This window comes from Mobula birostris, chromosome 5, assembly GCF_030028105.1.
Source record: "Mobula birostris isolate sMobBir1 chromosome 5, sMobBir1.hap1, whole genome shotgun sequence".
In the NCBI taxonomy this organism is placed as follows: Eukaryota; Metazoa; Chordata; class Chondrichthyes; order Myliobatiformes; family Myliobatidae; genus Mobula; species Mobula birostris.
The window spans coordinates 37,821,802-37,846,973 of NC_092374.1; the positions used below are offsets into that span (position 1 = coordinate 37,821,802).

The 25,172-nt window shown below is 42.3% G+C and overlaps 1 protein-coding gene across 1 annotated transcript in view; it reads right to left on the minus strand.

The window, feature by feature from the left end:
- hmgcra (3-hydroxy-3-methylglutaryl-CoA reductase a) overlaps positions 1-25,172 on the minus strand; it is a 59,022-nt gene that overhangs the window by 10,311 nt on the left and 23,539 nt on the right. The window contains exons 9-18 of the mRNA XM_072257905.1: positions 13,356-13,516; positions 11,467-11,699; positions 10,277-10,467; positions 9,690-9,884; positions 7,498-7,656; positions 7,210-7,367; positions 6,259-6,364; positions 4,990-5,160; positions 4,709-4,849; positions 3,489-3,647 (exon numbers count right to left, since the gene is read on the minus strand). Of these exons, the coding sequence (XP_072114006.1) occupies positions 3,489-3,647; positions 4,709-4,849; positions 4,990-5,160; positions 6,259-6,364; positions 7,210-7,367; positions 7,498-7,656; positions 9,690-9,884; positions 10,277-10,467; positions 11,467-11,699; positions 13,356-13,516 (1,674 nt within the window). The remainder of the gene's footprint in view (positions 1-3,488; positions 3,648-4,708; positions 4,850-4,989; positions 5,161-6,258; positions 6,365-7,209; positions 7,368-7,497; positions 7,657-9,689; positions 9,885-10,276; positions 10,468-11,466; positions 11,700-13,355; positions 13,517-25,172) is intronic.

Genomic DNA, 25,172 nt, shown 5'->3' on the forward strand with positions numbered 1-25,172 from the left:
TATTCTTGCTTTTAACTGGAATATACTGGAAGTCCTTCTCAAGACTGCCTCAACTAACTTGATTCACCCAATGTGCAAGTTAAAGTCCCCCATGATAAATGCTGTTCCATTCTTACATGCCTCAAGTATTTCTGTTTATTGCCTGTGCCACTGTAATGTTATTTGGTGGCCAACAGACAACTCATTTTTCCTTTACTATTCCTAATCTCTGCCCAGGTGGATTCAACATTCTGCTCCTTAGATCTTATATCGTCTCTCACTACTGTCCTGATCTCATCTTTAATTAAGTGCACTACCCCACCTTCCTGCCTATCCTTCTGTATTACCCGATATCCTTGGATATTTTATTCCCAATTCTCTCTACCCTGCAACCACATCTCTGTAATGGCCACTAAATCATACCCCTTTGTACAGATTCGTGGCAAAAGTTCACTTACATTATTTCGAATACTATGGGCATTCAGATAAAGTGTCCTTACACTCCCTATGCTTTTCAAATCTTTCTTTTTACCTTTTGCTTTTTTGTCATCTTTATTCACACTCTTTTTAAAAAAAACTTTATCCATGTTTCTCCAATCCTTTGAATCCTCCACCCTACTATTGAGTTAAAGCCCTATCCACAGCCCTAGTTATGTGATTCGCTACGATCCAGGTCCCCTCACAGTTCAGGTGGAGCTCGTCCCATTGGTACAGCTCCCTCCTTCCCCAATACTGGTGCCAATTTCCCATGAATTCAAACCTACTTCTCCCACACCAGTCCTTGAGCCATGCATTTAACTCTGTAATCTTCTTGACTGCAAATTCCTCTGCAGGTCAAATAAGATGTCCCGAACCCAAGCACCAGGCAGGCAACACAACCTTCAGGATGCTCCATCCTCACGAGAGAGAGCTCTGTTCTATTCCCCTGACCATACTACCCAACTACCACTACATTCTCTTCTCTCCCCCCTCTTGAATGGCTCCTTGAATTACGGTGCGACAGTTAAGTTGCTTATTCTTCCTACAGCTCCCACTCTCATCCCCACAGGGAGCAAGAATCTCAGACCCGTTGGACAAGTTTAAGGGCTGAGGCTCCTCCAGCACTGTCTCTTGGATCCCACTACTTGCCTCACTCTCAGTCACACCCTCTTGTCCCTGACCACAAACCAAATTTGAAGCAGCTAGTCTAATGGGAGTGACTACCTCCTGAAACAGAGAATCCAGGTAACTCTCCCCCTCCCTGATATGTCACAATGTTTGAAGCTCACATTCCAGGTCATCAACTTTGAGCTAGAGTTCCTCGAGCAGCCAACTCTTGCTGCAGTTGTGGTCACCAGGAACCACAATGGAGTTCACCAGCTCCCACATCATGCAGCTACAGCACATCATCTGATCCTGCATCATCCGTACTTTATTTAATTGGCTGTAATTTAGTGACTTTTTATTCAACCACTATAAAAGCCTTACCTGTGCCTCCTCGCCAAAGCCTCAAGTTTCCACTCCTACAATGGCCACTCTGCTTTGACCTTGCTCTAATTTTATTTGCTCCAGCTAATGAATCGCGAATCAATTGGTCTACCACTAATAAGCCGAGCCCCGCGAAATGCTCCTTTTTAAAACTCTTCTCCCCGATCTGTGCAAAGCTCTCTTTCTGCGAATCGATTGGTCCGCCATTAATGCATATGCATATAATTAGAAACATAGAAAACTTACAGCACAATACAGGCCATTCAGCCCACAAAGTTGTGCCAAATATGTTCCTAACTTAGAAATTACTAGGCTTACCTGGTGCCCTCTATTTTTCTAAGCTCCATGTACCTATCCAAAAGTCTCTTAAAAGAACAAGGGGTCACAGTTTGAGGATAAAGGGGAAGCCTTTTAGGACCGAGATTAGGAAAAACTTCTTCACTCAGAGTGGTGAATCTGTGGAATTCTCTGCCACAGGAAGCAGTTGAGGCCAGTACATTGGCTATATTTAAGAGGGAGTTAGATATGGCCCTTGTGGCTACAGGGATCAGCGGGTATGGAGGGAAGGCTGGGGCGGGGTTCTGAGTTGGATGATCAGCCATGATCATAATAAATGGCGGTGCAGGCTCGAAGGGCTGAATGGCCTACTCCTGCACCTATTTTCTATGTTTCTATGTTTAAGACCCTATCATATCCACCTCCACCATCGTTGCCGGTGGCCCATTCCACACACTCACCATTCTGCGCAAAATAACTCACCCCTGACATCTCCTCTGTACCTACTCCCCAGCACCTTAAACCTATGTCCTCTTGTGGCAACCATTTCAGCCCTGGGAAAAAGCCTCTGACTATCCACATGATCAATGTCTCTCATCATCTTACACACCTCTATCTGGTCACCTCTCATCCTCCATCGCTCCAAGGAGAAAAGGCCGAGTTCACACTACCTGTTTTCACAAGGCATGCTCCCCAATCCAGGCAACATCCTTGTAAATCTCCTCTGCACCCTTCCTATGGTTTCCACATCCTTCCTGTAGTGAGGCGGCCAGAACTGAGCACAGTACTCCAAGTGGGGTCTGACCAGGGTCCTATATAGCTGCTATATAGCTTATAAGCTATGGTTACACTTATGGTCCAAAAATGTGTTGAAATAGTAAGTACTGCTGCATAGCATTAGTATAGCTGACTTGAGCAATTTTAAATTATCACTTGGATCAGATGGTAAATCAAAGCTCTATTTACCTGACTGTGTATATGTGAGTTTTCATGTCTCTACTCAAATAGCTGGAAAGATTTCCCAAGTCTTGATCAATAGTCATCCCATGGCACTGACATCCATACAAGTCAGAACAGCAAAATATATAGTCAATTAATAACCCAAGAGAGCTCTAGCTGTGAGCATCAGTTGCCAAATTTGTCAAAGCAGTTATGTCCATGTGCTATTTTTAGAATGTTTAAATATCAATACTATGAATATCAATTTTTATTCCTTAAGAATGTTGCTTTCTCCATTTGCTTCAATGTACAATTAAGTGATGCTTTTGGAATCATCACCATCATCATTATGGTGCCTTAGTGCATGACATAGATGATCATGGTGACCATGATCGTTCTTAGCAAATGCTTCTACAGAAATGGTTTGCCATCGTCTTCTGGGCAGTGTCTATAAAAGACTGGTGACCCTAGCATTATCAATGTTCTTCAGAGATTGTCTGCTTGGCTTCAGTGGTCATATAAACAGGACTTGTTATATGCACCAGCTGCTCATACACCCATCCACCACCTGCTCCCATGGCTTCATACGACCCTGATCAGGGGGTGAAGCACGTGCTACACCTTGCCCAAAGGATTTCCTGCAGGCTAGTGGAGGGAAGGAGCACCTTACACCTCCTTTGGTAAAGATGCATCTTCACCCTGCCACCCAAACGTTTGGAATACTCCTTCCAAATATCAAGAACCTTCTCTTAGCTCAGTTGATAATGATATTCTTAAGTCAAAAGGATACAATGGTGTAGAAATATTTACCCTATACAAATGCTCACCTGCAGGCAGGTTTGTTGTGGTCGCAAGTTGGTCCCTCCACCAACAGTACCTACTTCTATGGATGGCATGGTACAACTGATGTACAGATCCTCATTATCAAGGCCAGTTGATTCCATTAATGTAATACAATTTGAACTGCCAACATTTTGGGCTGGATCCTGAAACATTCGGAAGGGAAACAAAATATCAATTTAAATTTGTAGAGAATATTGGTATCTGCATCAGCAAATTGATAATTTGATAAAAAGAATTACAGGATTATGGATTGGATGAGATTTCCTAAATTAATCCACTATTTCCCATCTCCAATCAATACCTTAAAATGCAAAGAGCAGGATGAGTAGGCTTTAACATCAAGACATTATATTCAAGAATGGCAACATCCTAGCCCTCTCAGATTGCCAGTTCATAGATGTTTGAGGAATCAAGTGAGTGATTGACACATACATATTTTGCACTCCTTTTCAAGATATATATCAGTGCAGGACAGTGCAGCACAGTGAGTACAATGCAGAATTATGAATCAGATGGTTTTTAAACTTAAGTTTGTTTCAAGCTATCAAAATGTCTTCAATGGACTAGCCATTTTAAAAAATGCATTTATTATAATACCAACCAGAAAGATGGTGGCTTTTGGTGGCAGTTTAAAAATCACCAGAGAGAAAAAAAAGCGGGAAAACCAGATTACATCCAAGGAACTTGTTTTGTCATTGAAGGTAAAAAAAAACATATGGAAATGTAGGGCTTAGCAGCATGGAAACAAGTGGGCTATTTAGTCACTTCAGCCTGTTCTGCTGTTCCTACATTAGTATGCTGAAATGAATACTACAAGTTGGGATCCGAGCAATGCATGGTTCTCCACAAACAAATTAGTAAGATAGCAGACAGTACAAAACCACTCCACTCAAATAATTACTAAATTTATAATAATTTATTACTTGAAAAAAAAGTAAAATTGGGCTAAGTAACCATGCTATTAGAAGATTCTATGCAGTTTTATAAACTACTCTTGTACTATTAGAGGCAAGCCAATCCCTCCAAACAGAGAACATCTAACTGAAGTATACTTCAAAACAAATAATCCTAATATGAACACTGAACCCACAGCTTCAATGAATGATAAGTTTTCAATGAATGATAATTTTAAAATTAAATATGAAAAAGTTGCATACAGTTATCAGATAAAAACTTCAGCATAAAGGAGGATCGATGCACCCACCTGGCCGCATGCAATATAAATAGCAGTGACAATATTTGCAGCGTGTGCATTGTAACCACCAAGACTTCCAGCCATGGCTGAACCTACAAGGTTTTTGTTGATATTGACTTCAATAAGAGAATGTGTTGAGGTTTTCAATACCTGAAGTAAAGAAAACAAACCAAATTGATTTTCAAAATTTCACTTTGGAAATGTGAAATATGTACAAAATTAGTTAAACGAGTGTATAATTAGGACAGTAAAACTTCTTTAATGGAAAAATACCAACAGATATGATGTACCTCTTGTACTACTTTAGCTGGAATGACTGCTTCACAGACAACAGACTTGCCTCTTCCTTCAATCCAGTTAATCGCAGCAGGTTTCTTGTCAGTGCAGTAATTACCACTAACTGCAAGTATCTGCATAGATGGAAACTCTTCCTGCAGTCTGATAAGAGCCTTTTCTGTGCCCTAAAAGAAAAATCAGTGAGGGAAGAGATGCAGAGAAAGACACGTTCAATTGTAGGCCAGAGGCAAAAGAATTGCTTTCTATCCACTTTAATCACAGAAAAGTCTCACAGCTCTAAATGGTTCCTTAAACTTGAATCCTAGATACCACAGAGACAGTAGATAAAAGCAGAGCTAATGAAAAATTTCAAAACGGTAGGAAGAAAGAATTGAAAAAGGCTGGAAAATTATATGCAAGTTGCCACTTAAAAATAAAAATGCTCAAATACTCGGGTAGGAATTGTTGGTCTCTCAGCTCAAAGATTTTATTAGTTCTTTTATCTGAAACATTAACTGTTTTTCTTCACCTGCTGACCATTTCTAGCATTTTCATCCCCACTCCCAAAAAAACCTCCTATGTTTCCCACAGCCACAGAATTTTGCTGCCGCAGAGAAAGGGTCTTCAATTTATTTATTTTTTTTTAAATATATAGAAGAAACTGACATACCACTGTATTTCTGACCTGGTCTGACTACAGCAACTGGAAGTGGTATTAAGTGTGATCTATCCACCTTCAGCTGATGCAGTGCAGAAAGAAGAGACTGAAATGCCTTAACTTAAAGACAAATACTAAACGTTGACATTTGATTGAGCCTCTGTCACCATATTTTCTTACCCAGTGGGAGACAAGCAACAGAGAGTCTGATCATCAGTCCCGTTCTCCCATTTATCTCTGCAGCTTATTCTCACACATGCCAATCAACTCCTGATTCGCCTGCTACCCTCCTGCACTAGGGGAAATGTACAGAGGCCTATTAACCCGTTAGCCAGCAAATCTTTGTGATATTGAAGGAAACCACATTGAGGCATGTAGATAGGGTGGGAAAACTGCAGGTTTCACGCCAGCACTAACCGCCACATACTGTGGTGCCAAAACTAAGTGAAGGAGTTAAAGGGGACTAGAAAAATAAAACTGCAAGCACTTTGGTAATAAATATCAAGTGATGTTACTCATTTTATCTCACGAAATAGCTCGTTCTGTCTGTATCATTTTCTAGGCAGTACTATCTTTTCACTCGTTTTGTCCAACCTGTCTATAATTATTGGAAACATGTACCCACCTTTGAGATCATGTTCATGCCCATGGCATCTCCAGTCTTGGACTGAAAGCGGATATAAAGGTTACGACCAGCAAGGCCAATCTGCAACTTTTGAAGCCGGGCAAACCTACATAACAGGTCAAGAACAAGTTGCAATTGTTATTTTTTTAAATTAAAAAAGTATATGAAACATATAGATGTACAGAGGTTCAAAATACAATAACCATGTTAGCTACTCAATATTTTGTTAAGCAAAAAACAAGGTGCTGGGGGAACTGGAGTGCCATACAGCATCACATATTCCCAGTCCAGACGAAAGATCTGTTCCCTCCACAGATGCTGCTTGACCTGTTGAATTTTGACCTTTTTTGCTCGATTCCAGCTTCCAGAGTCTTGTGCCTCTAGCATTATATTAATATCATCTATTTTAACATTTCTCCAATTAGTTCAAAAGTTTTCCACTGAGGAGCTAAGACCACTCACCTGGATGGGAACAAGAAAAAAGATACACTCACGCATTTGTATGGTGCTTTTCCAGAACCTCTGGATGCCCCTAAAGTACTTCATAAGTACAACGTTGAAATATAGCAGCAAGCTTGCCCACAAGATACTCAAAAACAGCAACATTTATGATATTTGACTTTAAGTGATGTTACTTAAGTGTACACATTAGCTAAAATACCAAAACCACACTGCTTGTTAAATGGTGCCTCAGTTAAAATGCATTGTCCAAAAACAGCACCACCAGCAGTTCACCATACCTTCACTGGTAGAATGGAGTGACAATAAATACTGCAAAATGCGATTGACACAATGACAGTGCTAACCACAGTGTCAAAACTGTGGGACAACGTGGGGTTGGAGAAAGTGGAACTAAGTGGGGTGACTCAGTTTACCATTTCATTGAGACAAAGAACAAAGTCAGTGGCTGCTTTGAGGTATACACTAATTTACAGATATGTAACATTTTACCTGCTAGTACTATCAAACATCTCCTTTATAATACGGAAACCATCAGGGCTCTCCAACCATAATTTGACAGCTGCAGCCTCACATGCAGTAGGAAGTCGCACAACTGGTCCTCTTGTCATTCCATCTGCAATCACACGACTCCGTGCTCCACCACCAAGCTACGATTGAGAGAGTTTCTTTATAAACATTGAGCTTAAAGTCACGTTTCAAACTGTAGTATGCTGACACATGGAAGTACTCAACTACACAGTGCTGGTGCAATAAAGCTGACAATTTACATCTACTTACACTTATTGCTCTGCAGCCTCTGTTAGTGCTTGCCACAAGACAGCCTTCAGTGGTTGCCATAGGCACTTGGAATTCCTTCCCATTCAAACAAAGTGGTCCTGCAACTCCCACTGGAATAGGCACGTAGCCTATGACATTCTCACAGCAACTTCCCATAACCTGAAAGTTCAACCAATTTAAACATTAAAATAGAATTAGGATTCCAAAAACCATTAAAATTATAAATCTCAGATATCATCAACATGACCTGCCAATAGAAGTTTTTCCTTGTGATTTACCAGTGATTTAGTCTGAACTGGTAAGCTGATTGAAATTTGCAACATAAATGGAGACTAGATAAAAAGGAACTACTTCAGCAATGTAAGGAATGCAGTACTGGGGCATAGTTCAGAAATTGTAACCAGACCTTTCTGAGAGTTAGGAATCAACTCTCCATAGGTGATAGAAATTTGAAACATCACTTGACTACTTGCTAATTTTGAACAAAATCAAAATGGCTTCCATTATCTAAAACATACTAGGCATGTTAGCAAAATATTTAATTTGATCAAACCCAATGGGGGGGGGGGGGGGAGAGAACCAGGCTTGGTTATCTACAAGGTAGTCAACTTTATTAACAGTTAAAATATAAGAAAGAAATGGCCCATAGATTTAATGGGACCCCAAATTCTGTCACAAAAGCAATACATAAAGATATTGAGACAGTACAGATACCAAAGAAACCTAGCACTCATCCACTGTCTTGAAGGCAACTGCATAAGTGGCAAAGACAATTAAGTAACATGTAGAACACTTTTCCAGTACACCTATTTTCTGCACCCTCTCCAAAGCCTTCACATCTCCCTATAACCAGAACTGAATGCAATATTCCAGATGTAGTCTAATCAGAGTTTTATAAAGCTGCAACATAACTTCCCAACTCCTAAACCGAACACCTCAGTTAATAAAAGGCAAGTGTGCCATATGCCTTCTTTACCATCCTATCAACCTGTGCAGTCACTTTCAGGTAGCTATGGACTTAGAGCCCAAGATTCCTCTATAGATCAACACTGTTAAGGGTCTTGCCATTAACAGTGTACCGGCCCTTTACATTTGCTCTTCCAAGGTCTAACATCTCATATTTGGTTAGGTTAAACTCCATATGTTATTTTTCTGCCTATACCTGCAACTGATTCTTTGTATCCCAATGTATCCTTTGGTAATTTTCTACTCTATCCACTACATCACCAATCTTTGTACCATCTGTGAACTTGCTAACTCCACTCTCCCCCTCCACCCCCCCGCCACTCACATTTTCACCAAATGCAGGTCAGAAACAGCAGAGATCTCAGTACAGATCCCTATGGAACATCACTGTCATGGAGCTCCAGCCAGAATAGGTCTCACCAACCATTACCCTGTCCTATATGGGCAAGTCAACTCTGAATCCAAATGGCCATGTAACCATGGATCACATACATCTCAATCTTCAGGATGAGCCTACTATAAGAAACCTTGTCAAACACTTGGTAAAGTCGTGTGTGCAACATTCATAACTCTATCCTTATAAATCACCATCATATCTTAACAAGACTCAGTCATGGCTGATACAAATAAAAAGATAGGCCAAGTTCTGGGAAGAGGTTTTTGACACAAACCATTAACCACTTTCCTTTCAATAGATGCTGCATGAATTGCTGGGTCTACAGCATTATTTGTTTTAAAAACAAAATTAATTCCTTAAAACTTTGTTATCTAGGCACTGACAGGAGATGAAAATTACATGCAAGAGGAAATGCATTTTGTAACATCTCTAAGCATTGGTAGAGAAAAATAAATTACAACATTAAAGTTCCATAATTTAACAGGGTTTAAGTTTGGAAGGAGATCAAACTTCTAGAGATGAGTTATATAAGTGCCTAGCTCCTTTCCCATATTTGTTCTGCAGTTGTAAGGCTTTCAAGGACAGAGATAGAAAAAAAAAACAGTGGAAGTATATAACAAAAATATAGTCATCTCAATTCGGTATGTTCAACATCACCAAGGATTGTTGAAAGTCTTCAAGAAAAACTTGCCAAGTTGAACTTGGATTTTACTTGGATTGCATATAAATGTTAAAAAATCTCAGTAACTCTTCATATTTACGGCACACCCATTGAATTAGTCTCATTCATTGAGATTACAAACCTTGAATCTTGGCAGCTCTAACTTACCAGTGAGTAATCATAATTCTGGTAGGGAAGATGCTGTAGTGCACTGGGCTCTGGGAGCTTTGGACCAAGTAGTTGGCGACGTATGGATACACCACGCTCTGGAGTTTCCATCATGTTCTCTAGTTTATAAGCTGGAATGTGTTTGGCATTCACCAAAAGAATTACCTCAGCATCAGTAAGGTATCTTGCTCCTTGCTGTTAAAAAGTAGGGGAAAAAAAAAACACAAACCTCATTTCTTCACATCGTTCAATTTTAAGTACTCTTAAAACTACAATAAATCATTCTGCAGGTAGAGGGAAGAAAGGTAAAGACTAGCACTGAACTAACAAGTTACTATTAACTATAGAACATAACTTTCAGTCTGGCTAAAGGTCTATTTCAAAGCTTTCATCAATTCAGATAATATCCGTATCTTTAATTGGCATTAAATTCCAGCAGCTCAGCTGTTCACAACAATTTTAATCTCACAAACCCACTTCCCTTCTTCTGTCAGCTTCCCCTCCCATCCCAATATAATAGAAACCAAAAAGGGGGGGGGGGGGGAGAGGAGAAGGGAGGGAAAAAGGAGGTCCTGTGGAACTTTTACCTCTGGGTTTTTAAGTATGGACAAGCATTCTTCAATTGGTCTTGGCTCTAACAAATACTCAGCATCCAGCTCCTCTGGCGTTCCCGAAGATGAAGAGCTAGGAGGAGTGAAGTCTCCCAACACAAACTTTGCTTTCGAAATACGATTGCTTGAATTAGGGATGGAACACTCAATAGGCTTAATGACTTCATCTGTTAAAAAAAAAACAATACTTTTTAAAGTACAAGCAAAATTACAACGTCACATGTTCAAAAGGCATTAACAATAATGCACAGAAGAATAATATGTAAAACATGATATTGAAAATAATTTAATTTGAAGGCATTTTAGAAACTCTTCTTAGGATCTTAGTTGCTTTAGACAGGATCAAACTTTAGGGAATAAAAGAGATGGCAAAGACTCCAGAAAGCCTTTGCTAATTAGGAGATATGTAATAAAAGGATAAGGGTTTAAAACAGAAAGCTGAGATATGATAGGGTAGGGATGCAAGACAGCAAAGTATTTTTAAAATTCTATCAGGCAGTCTCCCACTTCTGCTTTTGCCTCTTCCAAGAGAAACTTAAAAATTCTACTAAATATTGGTCACGAAGCCAGGCTTTATTTTGGATAAGAATTCAATGTTATTGGCAATCAGTATAGGTGTGCTTGTCATTACACTTCAAGTAATGTGTGATAACATTTGTGTATAGAAAAAGCTAATGGATTTCCCACCATGCTCCCAATTAATGGTTGTGATCGTTTTAAAAGCACAATTCTCATTGTGCTGAAGTTGGTACTGGTGTTAGAAATTGTTCATGGGACAGAAAAAAAATACATCCAAGCTGATAGAATGAGTATTAAACTATGGTAATAGTTAATTGGCCATAGAAGTTACTGTTCTGGATGGTCATAGCTATTCGATAAAATTTTGATCAAATGAAATTAACTGGTATGTAATTCATAATTTGATTAATTCAGAGAACAGGACCATAATAATTCCATTATTCAAATTCAATTAGTGAAACAGAAAATCTGCCAAAGCACTGCCCCTTTCCCACAACAAAACTATATTCTGCATTCTGTATATTTCCCCCCCTTTGTACTATCATGACGTATTTATGTCTGGAATGGTCTGTCAGGATGGTATGCAAACAAATCTTTTCACCATTGCTCTCAGCACTTAATATATAGTGCACATATTTAACTTTCACCTGTGTTTTCTTTATTGGTTGCTTCCTCGTTCACTGGACAGTTTGACTGTAATCTAGTAGTTTCAATATTATTCCTGCAACAATCAGTATTCTTCGCGTGCAAAGACGATGACATAGGATTCTTCAGTGAGAACGTCGACTCAGTCTCTGTCTTCTCAAAGAATATGTATTTGATAGCAAGGAAGAGTGCTAGGCCAAGGGTGATTACTTGTTCAACATCCATGCTGACCATCCTGTGCAATTTAAAAAAAATAGGTAAATCTGCTAAAACTTAGTCATACAGAAATGCACAAAGGTTTCACAAAATCAATGATTTGATATCTATCACACACTAAAGGTTGCTAATTTCGTCAAAATGCTATTTCAATAGAACAGGCTTAGGAAAGACCAGAAGCTGGGGGCACAAGTCAGGTTAAGTGTCAAGCATTTCTTTCTTCGTAGAGCTTAACAGAGATAATGACATTAAGAGAACACGAATAGAAGGCAACATATTAGCTCAATGTACCTATCATCTGTAAAGTCTTCTGACTACCAAAGGAGAATAATACTGACTAGACAAAAGAGATGGTGAGGACCTGGATGTGGTGAGGACCTACAAGTACCTGGGAGTGTAGCTGGATGACAGACTTGAGTAGAGCATCAACACAGAGGCCGTGTACAAGGGCCTGAGTCACCTCTACTCCCTGAGGAGACTGAGGTCCTTTGGAGTATGCAGGCCGCTCCTTCACACGTTCTTAACTGTCTCTTGTCACCAGTACAACCTTCTATGCAGTGATGTGCTGGGGCAATGGCATCAGCATGGGTCATGCCAACAGGCTCAATAAATTGATTAGAAAGGGTGACTCTGTTGTAGGAGTCAAACTGGACACGCTGGAAGCTGCGGTAGAACGAAGGATCCTATGGAAAATCCTATGACAGCAGCGCTGCTCCAAAGAGCACAATACAAAGTCATTCTTACCCTTAGCCAATAGGCTCTATACTGAGTTATCCTATCGCCAGGGAAGTGAGGACCCCCTTCTGTTAGACCATGTGAGTAACTTATTTTTTTTAACTCTTTCTTACTTCTCCTTTAACACTTGTACATCTGCGCACTTGTAATGCTACTGTGACACTGTAATTTTCTTTGGCATCAATACAGAGTTTATTTATCTATCTACCACATTACTTTTCTCTTATGAGCTTGTGGCCAAACCCTGGAGCTCAGTGTTACAGTTGTCAGAGAACTTGATAGACCAAGAGGTCTTTCTTCCTCCTTGCTGTAAAATAATTAAATATATAAAAGCAAGACAAATCTAGTCTCATTGTCATCTTTCTAGCAGTCCAAGCTGAAATTCACAATATTCTAAATTAATTTACAATATTTACACTTGATACTCCTCTCAAGTGCAACTTTAAAATCCCAAGAGCAACATTACAGTGAAATTTAAGGTAATCCATTTTCTATCTATAGTTTGGCACCTGGCTCAGCAGGTGATGTTTCCCACACTTTCCAGAAACTCACCAAGTTGACTGGTCTTTCCTAAGCCTGTTCTATTGAAATAGCATTTTGACGAAATTAGCAACTAACATCGAGAAAATAACTTGCTGCTTTGCTTGACTCTTTTGGAGGTTTGAAGATTGATTAATCCAATTGTTCAATTAACTTCCTCACATTTAATCCAAGTAAAACATGTCATTAAAACTACTTTCATACCATTCATTGTTCACCGCACAAGATGACAAGACCATAGGAGATGGGCCTTTCGGCTCATCGAATATTCTCCACCATTTTATTATGGCCCATTCATTTTTCCCTCTCAGTCCATTCTCTTGCCTTCTCCCCATAACCTTTCATGCCCTGACTAATCTCGAAAAATTGACAACTACTTTAAGGTTATATGTTCAGTTACCTGGAAAGGTAGAACTGCCATAGTGGTACTTCTGGATCAATTCGTCTCGGCATGCTTTCATCCAGCCCCGATGCTGACTTAGGCATTTCCAAGGTGCTGTCATCGGATGCTGGTTCTGCTATCCAACGACTGTGAGCATGAACCAGAACTAATCCTAGTGACTGAACCACAAACAACAAAAATCTATAACAATACATCTTTCACAATTACTGCTGTTCGTCTTATTGGTCACCAAAATTTCACCACAGCAAATTATAAGGTATTCTAAGGGACAGGACATACAAGTATTTAGATAGACGGGGCACGATTAGGAGTAGTCTCTGGCTCAGTGCGTGGCAGATCATGTCTAACTAAGCTTATAGAGTTTTGAGGAGTTCACCAAGGTTGGTGAAGACTGTGGATGTTTGTCTATATGCATTTTAGCAAGGCCTTTGACAAAGTTCCATGTGGGAGGCTACCCCAAACGGTTCAGTCACTTGGCATTTGGGATGAAATAGCAAATTAAACTGGTCCATTGTCATTTATCATCTATATTAGTGATTTAGGGGATAATATGGTAAACTGGATAAGCAAATTTGCAGATGACACCAAGACTGGGGTATAGTGAACAGTGAGGAAGGAAACCAAAGTTACAAGATTATCAGGACCAACTAGGAAAATGGGCTGAAAAGCGGGAGATAAATGCTAGGGCTTGGAGGTGTGTGATTAAACAAAGGGAACTGGGAATACAGATCCACAATTCCTTGAAATTGGCATAAGTAGGCAGGGTCATAAAGACAGCTTTTGGCACAATGACCTTCATAACATCCCAACTCCTGATTTATGTTGAAGTTGGTGAGGCCAAATTTGGAGCATTATGTGCAGTTCTGACCATCTACTGACAGGAAAGATTATCAAAGTGCTTGGAAAATAATGTTGCTAGAACTTGAGGGCTGAGTAACAGGGAAAGATTGAACAGGTTATGAGTTTATTCAATGGAGTGCGGGAGGTGAAGGAAGATCTGAGAGGTATAGCATACAAAATTATGAGGGTATAGATGCAGTGAATGCTAACAGCCTTTATCCACTCAGGTTGGGTGAGACTAGAACTAGAGATCATAGGTTTAAAGTGAAAGATGAAATAAAGTCCAAGGTAAAAGATGAAATATTTAAGGGGAATCTGAGGGGTAACTTCTTCAGAGGGTGGTGTAAGTGTAGAATAAGCTGCCAGTGGAAAAGGTAGACTGCAAGTTCAATTGCAACATTTAAGAAAAGTTTGGATAGTTACACGGACAAGAGAGGGAAGGAGGGCTATGGTCCAGATGCGGGTCGATGGGACTAGGCAGAAGACTAGACCAGAATGGACTAGATGGGCTGAAGGCCCTGTTTCTGTGCTATAGGACTCTGACTCTATAGCAGCTGTTACTTAGTTTCTATAAATTAAAAAACAAGAGTTCCAATTTACGCTATTCCAGATTGACTTAAGTTTTACCACGTTCAAAAGTATTCAGGATCAAACACAGATAACCAGCATCAAGGAGCTACCTTCAGAGGTAGAACTGCAATACTCTAACACAACTGCCTGACTGGGTCTTTAACACATAGAAAGCAAACTAAAATGAAGGATAACCTACTTGATCTTATCCTCGATATCCACCTACCGCAGATGTATCTGTCAACAGCAACATTTATGGAGGTGACTAAATTAAGACTTGTTTAAAGGTATCCGCTGTCAAGCTATGAGATAATACAATTGTTCAGAGGGGACAAATCTGGCAGCTTAAAATAGAGATCCTTGAATTTATGCCAAACATCAGTAGCAATGTACACCATTTCAACCTGTCACCTTGTGGACCAGCATACAACTTACATAGAACAGTACAGCACAGTACAGGCCCTTCGGCCCACAATGTTGTGCTGACCCTCAAACCCTGCCTCCCATATAAGCCCCCACCTTAGATTCCTCCATATACCTGTCTAGTAGTCTCTTAAACTTCACTAGTGTATCTGCCTCCACCACTGACTCAGGCAGTGCATTCCACGCACCAACCACTCTCTGAGTAAAAAACCTTCCTCTAATATCCCCCTTGAACTTCCCACCCCTTACCTTAAAGCCATGTCCTCTTGTATTGAGCAGTGGTGTCCTGGGGAAGAGGAGCTGGCTATCCACTCTATCTATTCCTCTTAATATCTTGTACACCTCTGTCATGTCTCCTCTCATCCTCCTTCTCTCCAAAGAGTAAAGCCCTAGCTCCCTTAATCTCTGATCATAATGCATACTTTCTAAACCAGGCAGCATCCTGGTAAATCTCCTCTGTACCCTTCCCAATGCTTCCACATCCTTCCTATAGTGAGGTGACCAGAACTGGACACAGTACTCCAAGGGTGGCCTACCCAGAGTTTTATAGAGCTGCATCATTACATCGCGACTCTTAAACTCTACCCCTCGACTTACGAAAGCTAACACCCATAAGCTTTCTTAACTACCCTATCCACCTGTGAGGCAACTTTCAGGGATCTGTGTACATGTACCCCGAGATCCCTCTGCTCCGCCACACTACCAAGTATCCTGCTATTTACTTTGTACTCTGCCTTGGAGTTTGTCCTTCCAAAGTGTACCACCTCACACTTCTCCAGGTTGAACTTCATCTGCCACTTCTCAGCCCACTTCTGCATCTTATCAATGTCTCTCTGCAATCTTTGACAATCCTCTACACTATCTACAACACCACGAACCTTTGTGTCGTCTGCAAACTTGCCAACCCACCCTTCTACCCCCACATCCAGGTCGTTAATAAAAATCATGAAAAGTAGAGGTCCCAGAACAGATCCTCGTGGGACACCACTAGTCACAATCCTCCAATCTGAATGTACTCCCTCCACAACCACCCTCTGCCTTCTGTAGGCAAGCCAATTCTGAATCCACCTGGCCAAACTTCCCTGGATCCCATGCCTTCTAACTTTCTGAATAAGCCTACCGTGTGGAACCTTGTCAAATGCCTTACTAAAATCCATATAGATCACATCCACTGCACTACCCTCATCTATATGCCTGGTCACCTCCTCAAAGAACTCTATCAGGCTTGTTAGACACGATCTGCCCTTCACAAAGCCATGCTGACTGTCCCTGATCAGACCATGATTCTCTAAATGCCTATAGATCCTATCTCTAAGAATCTTTTCCAACAGCTTTCCCACCACAGACGTAAGGCTCACTGGTCTATAATTACCCGGACTATCTCTACTACCTTTTTTGAGCAAGGGAACAACATTCACCTCCCTCCAATCCTCCGGTACCATTCCCGTGGACAACGAGGACATAAAGATCCTAGCCAGAGGCTCAGCAATCTCTTCTCTCGCCTTGTGGAGCAGCCTGGGGAATATTCTGTCAGGCCCTGGGGACTTATCTGTCCTAATGTATTTTAACAACTCCAACACCTCCTCTCCTTTAATATCAACATGCTCCAGAACATCAACCTCACTCATATTGTCCTCACCATCATCAAGTTCCCTCTCATTGGTGAATACCGAAGAGAAGTATTCATTGAGGACCTCGCTCACTTCCACAGCCTCCAGGCACATCTTCCCACCTTTATCTCTAATCGGTCCTACCTTCGCTCCTGTCATCCTTTTTTCCTTCACATAATTGAAGAATGCCTTGGGGTTTTCCTTTACCCTACTCGCTAAGGCCTTCTCATGTCCCCTGATTGCTCTTCTCAGCCCCTTCTTAAGCTCCTTTCTTGCTTCCCTATATTCCTCAATAGACCCATCTGATCCTTGCTTCCTAACCCTCATGTATGCTGCCTTCTTCTACCTGACTAGATTTTCCACCTCACTTGTCACCCATGGTTCCTTCACCCTACCATTCTTTATCTTCCTCACTGGGACAAATTTATCCCTTACATCCCGCAAGAGATCTCTAAACATCGACCACATGTCCATAGTACATTTCCCTGCAAAAACATCATCCCAATTCACACCCGCAAGTTCTAGCCTTATAGCCTCATAATTTGCCTTTCCCCAATTAAAAATTTTCCTGTCCTCTTTGATTCTATCCTTTTCCATGATAATTATAAAGGCCAGGGAGCGGTGGTCACTGTCCCCCAGATGCTCACCCAGAGAGATCTGTGACCTGACCCGGTTCATTACCTAGTACTAGATCTAGTATGGCATTCCCCCTGGTCGGCCTGTCCACATACTGTGACAGGAATCCATCCTGGACACACTTAACAAACTCTGCCCCATCTAAACCCTTGGATCTAATCAGGTGCCAATCAATATTAGGGAAGTTAAAGTCACCCATGATAACAATCCTGTTATTTTTGCACTTTTCCAAAATCTGCCTCCCAATCTGCTCCTCTGTATCTCTGCTGCTACCTGGGGGCCTATAGAATACCCCCAGTAGAGTAACTGCTCCCTTCCTGTTCCTGACTTCCACCCATATTGACTCAAAAGAGGATCCTGCTACATTACCCACCCTTTCTGTAGCTGTAATAGGTTCCCTGACCAGTAATGCCACCCTTCCTCCCCTTTTTCCGCACTCTCTATCCCTTTTAAAGTGCTGAAATCCAGGAATATTGAGAATCCATTCCTGCCCTCGTGCCAGCCAAGTCTCTGTAATGGCCACTACATCATAATTCCATGTATGTATCCAAGCTCTCAGTTCATCACCTTTGTTCCTGATGCTTCTTGCACTGAGGTACATACATTTCAGCCCTTCTACCTTACTGTCTTTACACCGTTTATTCTGCTTCGCCTTCCTCAAAGCCTCTCTGTATGTTAGATCTGGCTTTACTCCATGCACTTCTTTCACTGCTCTATCGCTCTGGGTCCCATCCCCCTCGCAAATTAGTTTAAACCCTCCCGAACCATGCTAGCAAACCTACCTGCAAGGATATTGCTCCCCCTCGAGTTCAGGTGCAACCCATCCAATCTGTACAGGTCCCACCTTTCCCGGAAGAGATCCCAATGATCTAAAAATCTAAAACCCTGCTCCCTGCACCAACTCCTCAGCTATGCATTCAACTGCCATCTCCTCCAATTCTTACCATCTCTGTCACGTAGCACTGGCAGCAATCCTGAGAACGTCACCCTTGAGGTCCTGTTCTTCAGCCTTCTGCCTAATTCCCAAAACTCACACTTCAGGACCTCATCCCTCTTCCTGCTTATGACGTTGGTCCCAACATGTATCACAACTTCTGGTTGCTTTCCCTCTCGTACCAGGATGTCGTGCACCCGGTCAGAGACATCCCGGACCCTGGCACCCGGGAGGCAACAAACCATGCGGGTGTCCTTCTCACGTCTACAAAATCTCCTGTCTGCTCCCCTGACTATAGAGTCTCCAGCTCTCCTCTTCTCCGTCCCACCCTTCTGCACCACAGGGTCAGACTCAGTGCCGGAGGCCCTGCCACCGTGGCTCACACCTGGTCGGTCGTCCCCGCCAACAGTATCCAGGATGGTAAACTTATCATTCAGGGGAATGGCTACAGGGGTGCTCTGCACTACCTGTCTGCTCACCTTTGCTTTCCCCCCTCTGACTGTCACCCAACGACCTGCTTCCGACAGCCTAGGTGTGACTACCTCCCTGTAGCTCTCATCTATGACTGCCTCATTCTCCCTTATGAGTCGAAGGTCATCCAGCTGCTGCTCCAGATTCTTTACACGGTCTCCAACCATCTCTATTAAGCAGTCTACAGTAAGTTCAAATTTAATCATCATTCAACCATATATGAATATAGCCAAATGAATCAGCATAGCTCCAGGACAAGGTGCGAAATACATTATCAACAGCACATAGCACAAATAATACATATGGTTACAGCTGCAGAAAAACAGTCACAAAAAAATATAGCCCAAATGCCCGAGTATCATGACTGTGGAATTAATTGTTACTTGTCCTTGTCCAGCTTGTTCTTCCACTGAGCAAACACCAGAGGGCAGCCCCCAACCCAATGCAGATTCCAGTGTACCCTGCAGTGGCACTCCCACACTGCTTTGGTGTCTCCTCTCCTAGTCAGCTGCAACAGACAACCCTGCAGCCTCGGTCTAGTCCTCACCACAACCGAGGCATGACAGCTTCCTCACTGCCAGTTTCACCAATGACTTGCACTATTCAATGTTACCAATATCCAACAAGGTCTTGCCATCACAATAAAAATGTCCAAGACAACTCACCCGCACTGTGCAACTATACATGACAATACCAGTTGACAACAATAACAACAGTACGGAACAAGTCCAGCTCCGTTCCACTATTGAGCGACTCACAGATGGAATAGTCCTGCAGTAGTACTCGATGTTCTTGGCATCCAGCAATGACTTGCAAATGTAAAAAAAAAGCCATACAAGACAAACAAATACACTCTTGATTGGATCCAGAGTGACTACTGCATCTGAGCGCACCGCCATCTTCCCATACCAAAATAGGATGCGAGCAATACTTCCAAGTACAATTATGAATGTGGTGCTAAACTGAAAATGAAATACACAGGACGTGTTTTCTATGTAACTAAAGTAGCATGTATTAGAGCAAAGAGATCTCCTGATAATACAAAGATCAAAAGACAAGTCTGAAGACTGGCTACTGTAACAGCAAGGGAGTGTCGCAAAGAGGTCAAGACTGATCCACGTACTCAAGGCTGAACATAATTAAGTGCTTCATGCTTTTTAGCATTCACATATTGGAGCCCACCATCAGGCACTATGTTCAACTAGAAATGCCCAGTGGATAATCCATCTCAGCTTCCATCCAAGTTTCCCACCAAAGCCAATATTCAAACCAATTTGTTTCATTCCACAGGACATCAAACAGTAGCTGAGAGTTCTGAAAAAAAGAAAAGCTATTTGGAGCAAGAAAGCTGCGAATGGAACAGCGAAGGATTTCCAGAGCGAAGGCATTTTACTACTCAGGGTAAAAGAGGCAAGACTGCGCAGGCACTTGGCATTAGCCAGTAGAACAGGAAAAGTTTAAAGACTGCCATATCCAGTGGGCAGCAGAGTGATAGGGCTTTGGCTCAATGGGCTTAGGTGGTAACGAGGCGAGGTACGTTTACCTGTGTTAATTGCGGAAAGCAAGTATGTGTGTAAGGCCAGTTTTCTGTGCTCGGTATCAGATGTGGGAGGTCCTGGAGTTTCCCAGCCTCCAAGACAGCCAGATCTACACCTGGTGTGTCAAGCTACAGCTCCTAAGGGACTGAGTTAGGGAACAGGAGATGCAGCTTGATGACCTTCGTCTGGTCAGAGAGAGTGAGGAGGTGATAGAGAAGAGTTACAGGCAGGTGGTCATACCAGGGCCACAGGAGACAAGACTTTCTTCTTGACTAGATTTATTACAGCCTTCGGACACCACAGTACCAGGGACACAGGAGACAGGGTTACAGTCAGGGGAGGGAAGGGGAAGAGTCAGATACTAGAGAGTACCCCTGTGGGCTGTACCCCTTGACAATAAGTACTCCTGTTTGAGTACTGTTGGGGGGGGGGGGAGGGGGGAAGAAGGGAAGAACAGCCTACCTGAGGGAAACAACAGTGGCCGTGCCTTTGGCGCAGAGTCCAGCCCTGTGGCTCAGAAGGGTAGGGAAAGGAAGAGGAAGGCAGTAGTGACAGGGAACTCTATAGTTAGGGGGCCAGACAGGTGTTTCTGTGGACGTAGGAAAGTAACGTGGATGGTAGTTTGCCTCCCAGGTGCCAGAGTCCAGGATGTTCCAGATCGCGTCCATAATATCCTGCAGTGGGAGGGAAAGCAGCCAGAGGTCATGGTACGTATTGGTACCAATAACATAGGTAGGAAAAGGGAAGAGGTCCTGAAAACAGACTACAGGGAGTTAGGAAGGAAGTTGAGAAGCAGGACCGCAAAGGTAGTGACCACGGGATTACTACCTGTGCCACATGACAGTGAGTATAGGAATAGAATGAGGTGGAGGATAAATGCATGACTCAAGGATTGGGGCAGGGATTCAGATTTCTGGATCATTGGGACCTCTTTTGGGGCAGGTGTGACCTGTACAAAAAGGACGGGTTGCACTTGAATCCCAGGGGGACCAATATCCTGGCGGGGAGGTTTGCTAAGGCTACTGGGGAGAGTTTAAACTAGAACTATTGGGGGGGTGGGAACCAAAGAGACTGGGGAAGAGCCGGTTGGCTCACAAATAGAGAAAGCTTGGAGACAGTGTCTGAGGGAGGATAGGCAGATGATAGAGAAGGGACACGCTCAGACCAATGGTTTGAGATATGTCTATTTTAATGCAAGGTGTATTCTGAACAAAGTGGATGAGCTTAGAGCGTGGATCAGTACTTGGAGCTATGATGTGGTGGCCATTACAGAGACTTGAATGGCTCAGGGACAGGAATGGTTACTTCAAGTGCTGGGTTTTAGATGGCTCAGAAAGGACAGGGAGGGAGGTAAAAGAGGTGGGGGCGTGGCACTGTTGATCAGAGGTAGTATCACGTTTTCAGAAAAGGCGGACGTTATGGAGGGACTGTCTACGGAGTCTCTGTGGGTGGGCGTTAGGAATAGGAAGGGGTCAATAACTCTACTGGGTGCTTTTATAGGCCGCTCAATAGTAACGGGGATAGAGGAGCAGATAGGGAAATAGATCCTGGAAGGGTGTAATATTAAGAGTTGTTGTGATGAGAGATTTTAATTTCCCAAATATCGATTGCCATCTCCCTAGAGTGAGGGGTTTATATGAGCTGGAGTTTGTTAGGTGTGTTCAGGAAGGTTTCTTGACACAGTATGTAGATAAGCCTACAAGAGAAGAGACTGTACTTGATTTGGTATTGGGAAATGAACCTGGGAAAAGCACGGAAGAAATGTGGCAAATGTTCAGGGGGTATTTGTGTGGAGTTCTGCATAGGTACGTTCCAATGAGACAGGGAAGTTATGGTAGGGTGCAGGAACCGTGGTGTACAAAGGCTGTAATAAATCTAGTCAAGAAGAAAAACTTACAAAAGGTTCAGAGAGCTAGGTAATGTTAGAGATCTAGAAGATTATATGGCTATCAGGAAGGAGCTTAAGGAGGAAATTAGGAGAGCCAGAAGGGATCATGAGAAGGCCTTGGCAGGCAGAATTAAGGAAAACCCCAAGGCATTCTACAAGTATGTGAAGAGCAAGAGGATAAGACGTGAATACTTTTCTTCAATATTCACTATGGAAAAGGATCTTGGTGATTGTAGTGATAACTTGCAGCCAACTGAAAAGCTTGAGCATGTAGATATTAAGAGAGAGGATGTGCTGGAGGTTTTGGAAAGCATCAAGTTGGATAAGTCACTACGATTGGACGAGATATACCCCAGACTACTGTGGGAGGCGAAGGAGGAGATTGCTGAGCCTCTGGCGATGATCTTTGCATCATCAATGGGGGCGGGAGAGGTTCCGGAGGATTGCGGATGTTGTTCTCTTATTCAAGAAAGGGAGTAGAGAAGCCCAGGAAATTACAGACTAGTGAGTCTTACTTCAGTGGTTGGTAAGTTGATGGAGAAGATCCTGAGAGGCAGGAATTATGAATATTTGGAGAGTTATAATATGATTAGGAATAGTCAGCATGGCTTTGTCGAGGGCAGGTTGTGCCTTACGAGCCTGATTGAATTTTTTGAGGATGTGACTAAGCACATTGATGAAGGAAGAGCAGTAGATGTAGTGTATATGGATTTCAGCAAGGCATTTGATAAGGTACCCCATGCAAGGCTTATTGAAAAAGTAAGGAGGCATAGGATCCAAGGGGACATTGCTTTGTGGATCCAGAACTGGCTTACCCACAGAAGGCAAAGAGTGGTTGTAGACCGGTCATATTCTGCATGGAGGTCGGCGACCAGTGGTGTGCCTCAGGGATCTGTTCTGGGACCCCTACTTTTCGTGATTTTTATAAATGGCCTGGATGAGGAAGTAGAGCGATGGGTTAGTAAGTTTGCTGATGACAAAAAGGTTGGAGGTGTTGTTGAAAGTGTGGAGGGCTGTCAGAGGTTACAGCGGGATATCCATATGATGCAAAACTGGGCTGAGAAGTGGCAGATGGAGTTCAACCCAGATAAGTGTGAGATGGTTCATTTTGGTAGGTCAAATATGATGGCAGAATATAATATTAATGGCAATGTGGAGGATCAGAGGGATCTTGGGGTCCGACCCCAAAGTACGCTCAAAGCACCTGCGCAGGTTGACTCTGTGACTCTGTGGTTAAGAGGGCACACGATGTATTGGCCTTCATCAATCGTGGAACTGAATTTACAAGCCAAGAGGTAATGTTGCACCTATGTAGGATCCTGGTCAGACCCCACTTGGAGTACTGTGCTCAGTTCTGGTCGCCTCACTACAGGAAGGATGTGGAAACCATAGAAAGGGTGCAGAGGAGATTTACAAGGATGTTGCCTGGATTGGGGAGCATGCCTTATGAACACAGGCTAAGTGACCTCGGCCTTTTCTGCTTAGAGCGATGGAGGATGAGAGGTGACCTGACAGAGGTGTATAAGATGATGAGAGGCATTGATCGTGTGGATAGTCAGAGGCTTTTTTCCCCAGGGATGAAATGGTTGTCACAAGAGGACATAGGTTTAAAGTGCTGGGGAGCAGGTACAGAGGAAATGTCAGGGTAACTTTTTTTTAAATATATAAATGCAGAGAGTGGCGAGTGCGTGGAATGGGCGGTCTGCAACAGTGGTGGAGGTGGATACGATAGGATCTTTCAAGAGACTTTTGGATAGGTACATGGTGCTTGGAAAAATAGAGGACTATGGGTAAGCCTAGTAATTTCTAAGGTAGGGACATGTTTGCAACAACTTTGTGGGCTGAAGGGCCTGTATTGTGCTGTAGGTTTTCTATGTTTCAATCATAATTTTTCAATAATTGGCTGGAAGTTTAAACTTCACATTTAACTGTGCTTTTAGTCAACTTATTCAAGTACAATTACACCACTGGCAATGTGCACAAAATACCTTATATATTCTGTTCAGAAAAGAAAAAAAGCACAAAAGTCCAATCCAGCTATTTACCAGTGAAGGTCATGGAAGGTATTGTTAACATTGCCACCAAGGGACAAAACTCTACCCAAAACTCTGCTCACAGATACTCTGTTTGGGTTTTATCAAACCCTTAGCCACACATCGTCTCATACGTTTGATCCTAAAATGGATTAGTGAGACAAATACCAAAAGATATTAAAAGAGATGCCAGGAGCAGTCATGGCATCATTTGGCTGAATGTGGCATCAAGGGCCATGGTAAAGGCTGGTCATAAGGGGATAAGCTCTCTGATGACCAGACTAATTCTTCGTACAACACTACATAGCCCAACCATCATGGCAGAGTTGAGTGCCACTGGAGGTCAATAATATCATCTCAGTAATTCCTCAAAGCAATGCCCTAGGCCCAGCTACAGTGGCATGCAAAAGTTTGGGCACCCCTTGTCAACATTTGTTACTGTGAATAGTTAGTGAGTAGAAGATGAACTGATCTCCAAAAATCATAAAGTTAAAGACGAAACATTCTTTTCAACATTTTAAGATCAGTGTATTATTTTTGTTTTGTATAATTTTAGAGTGGAAAAAAAGGAAAGGAGCACCATGCAAAAGTTTGGGCACCACAAGAGATTTGAGCTCTCAGATAACTTTTACAAAGGTCTCAGATGTTATTTAGCTTGTTAGGGCTATGACTTGTTCACAGTCATCGTTAGGAAAGGCCAGTTGATGCAAATTTCAAAGCTTTATAAATACCCCGACTCCTCAAACCTTGTTCCAACAATCAGCAACCATGGGCTCCTCTAAGCAGCTTCCTAGCACTCTGAAAATTAAAATAAATGATGCCCACAAAGCAGGAGAAGGCTATAAGAAGATAGCAAAGCATTTTCAGGCAG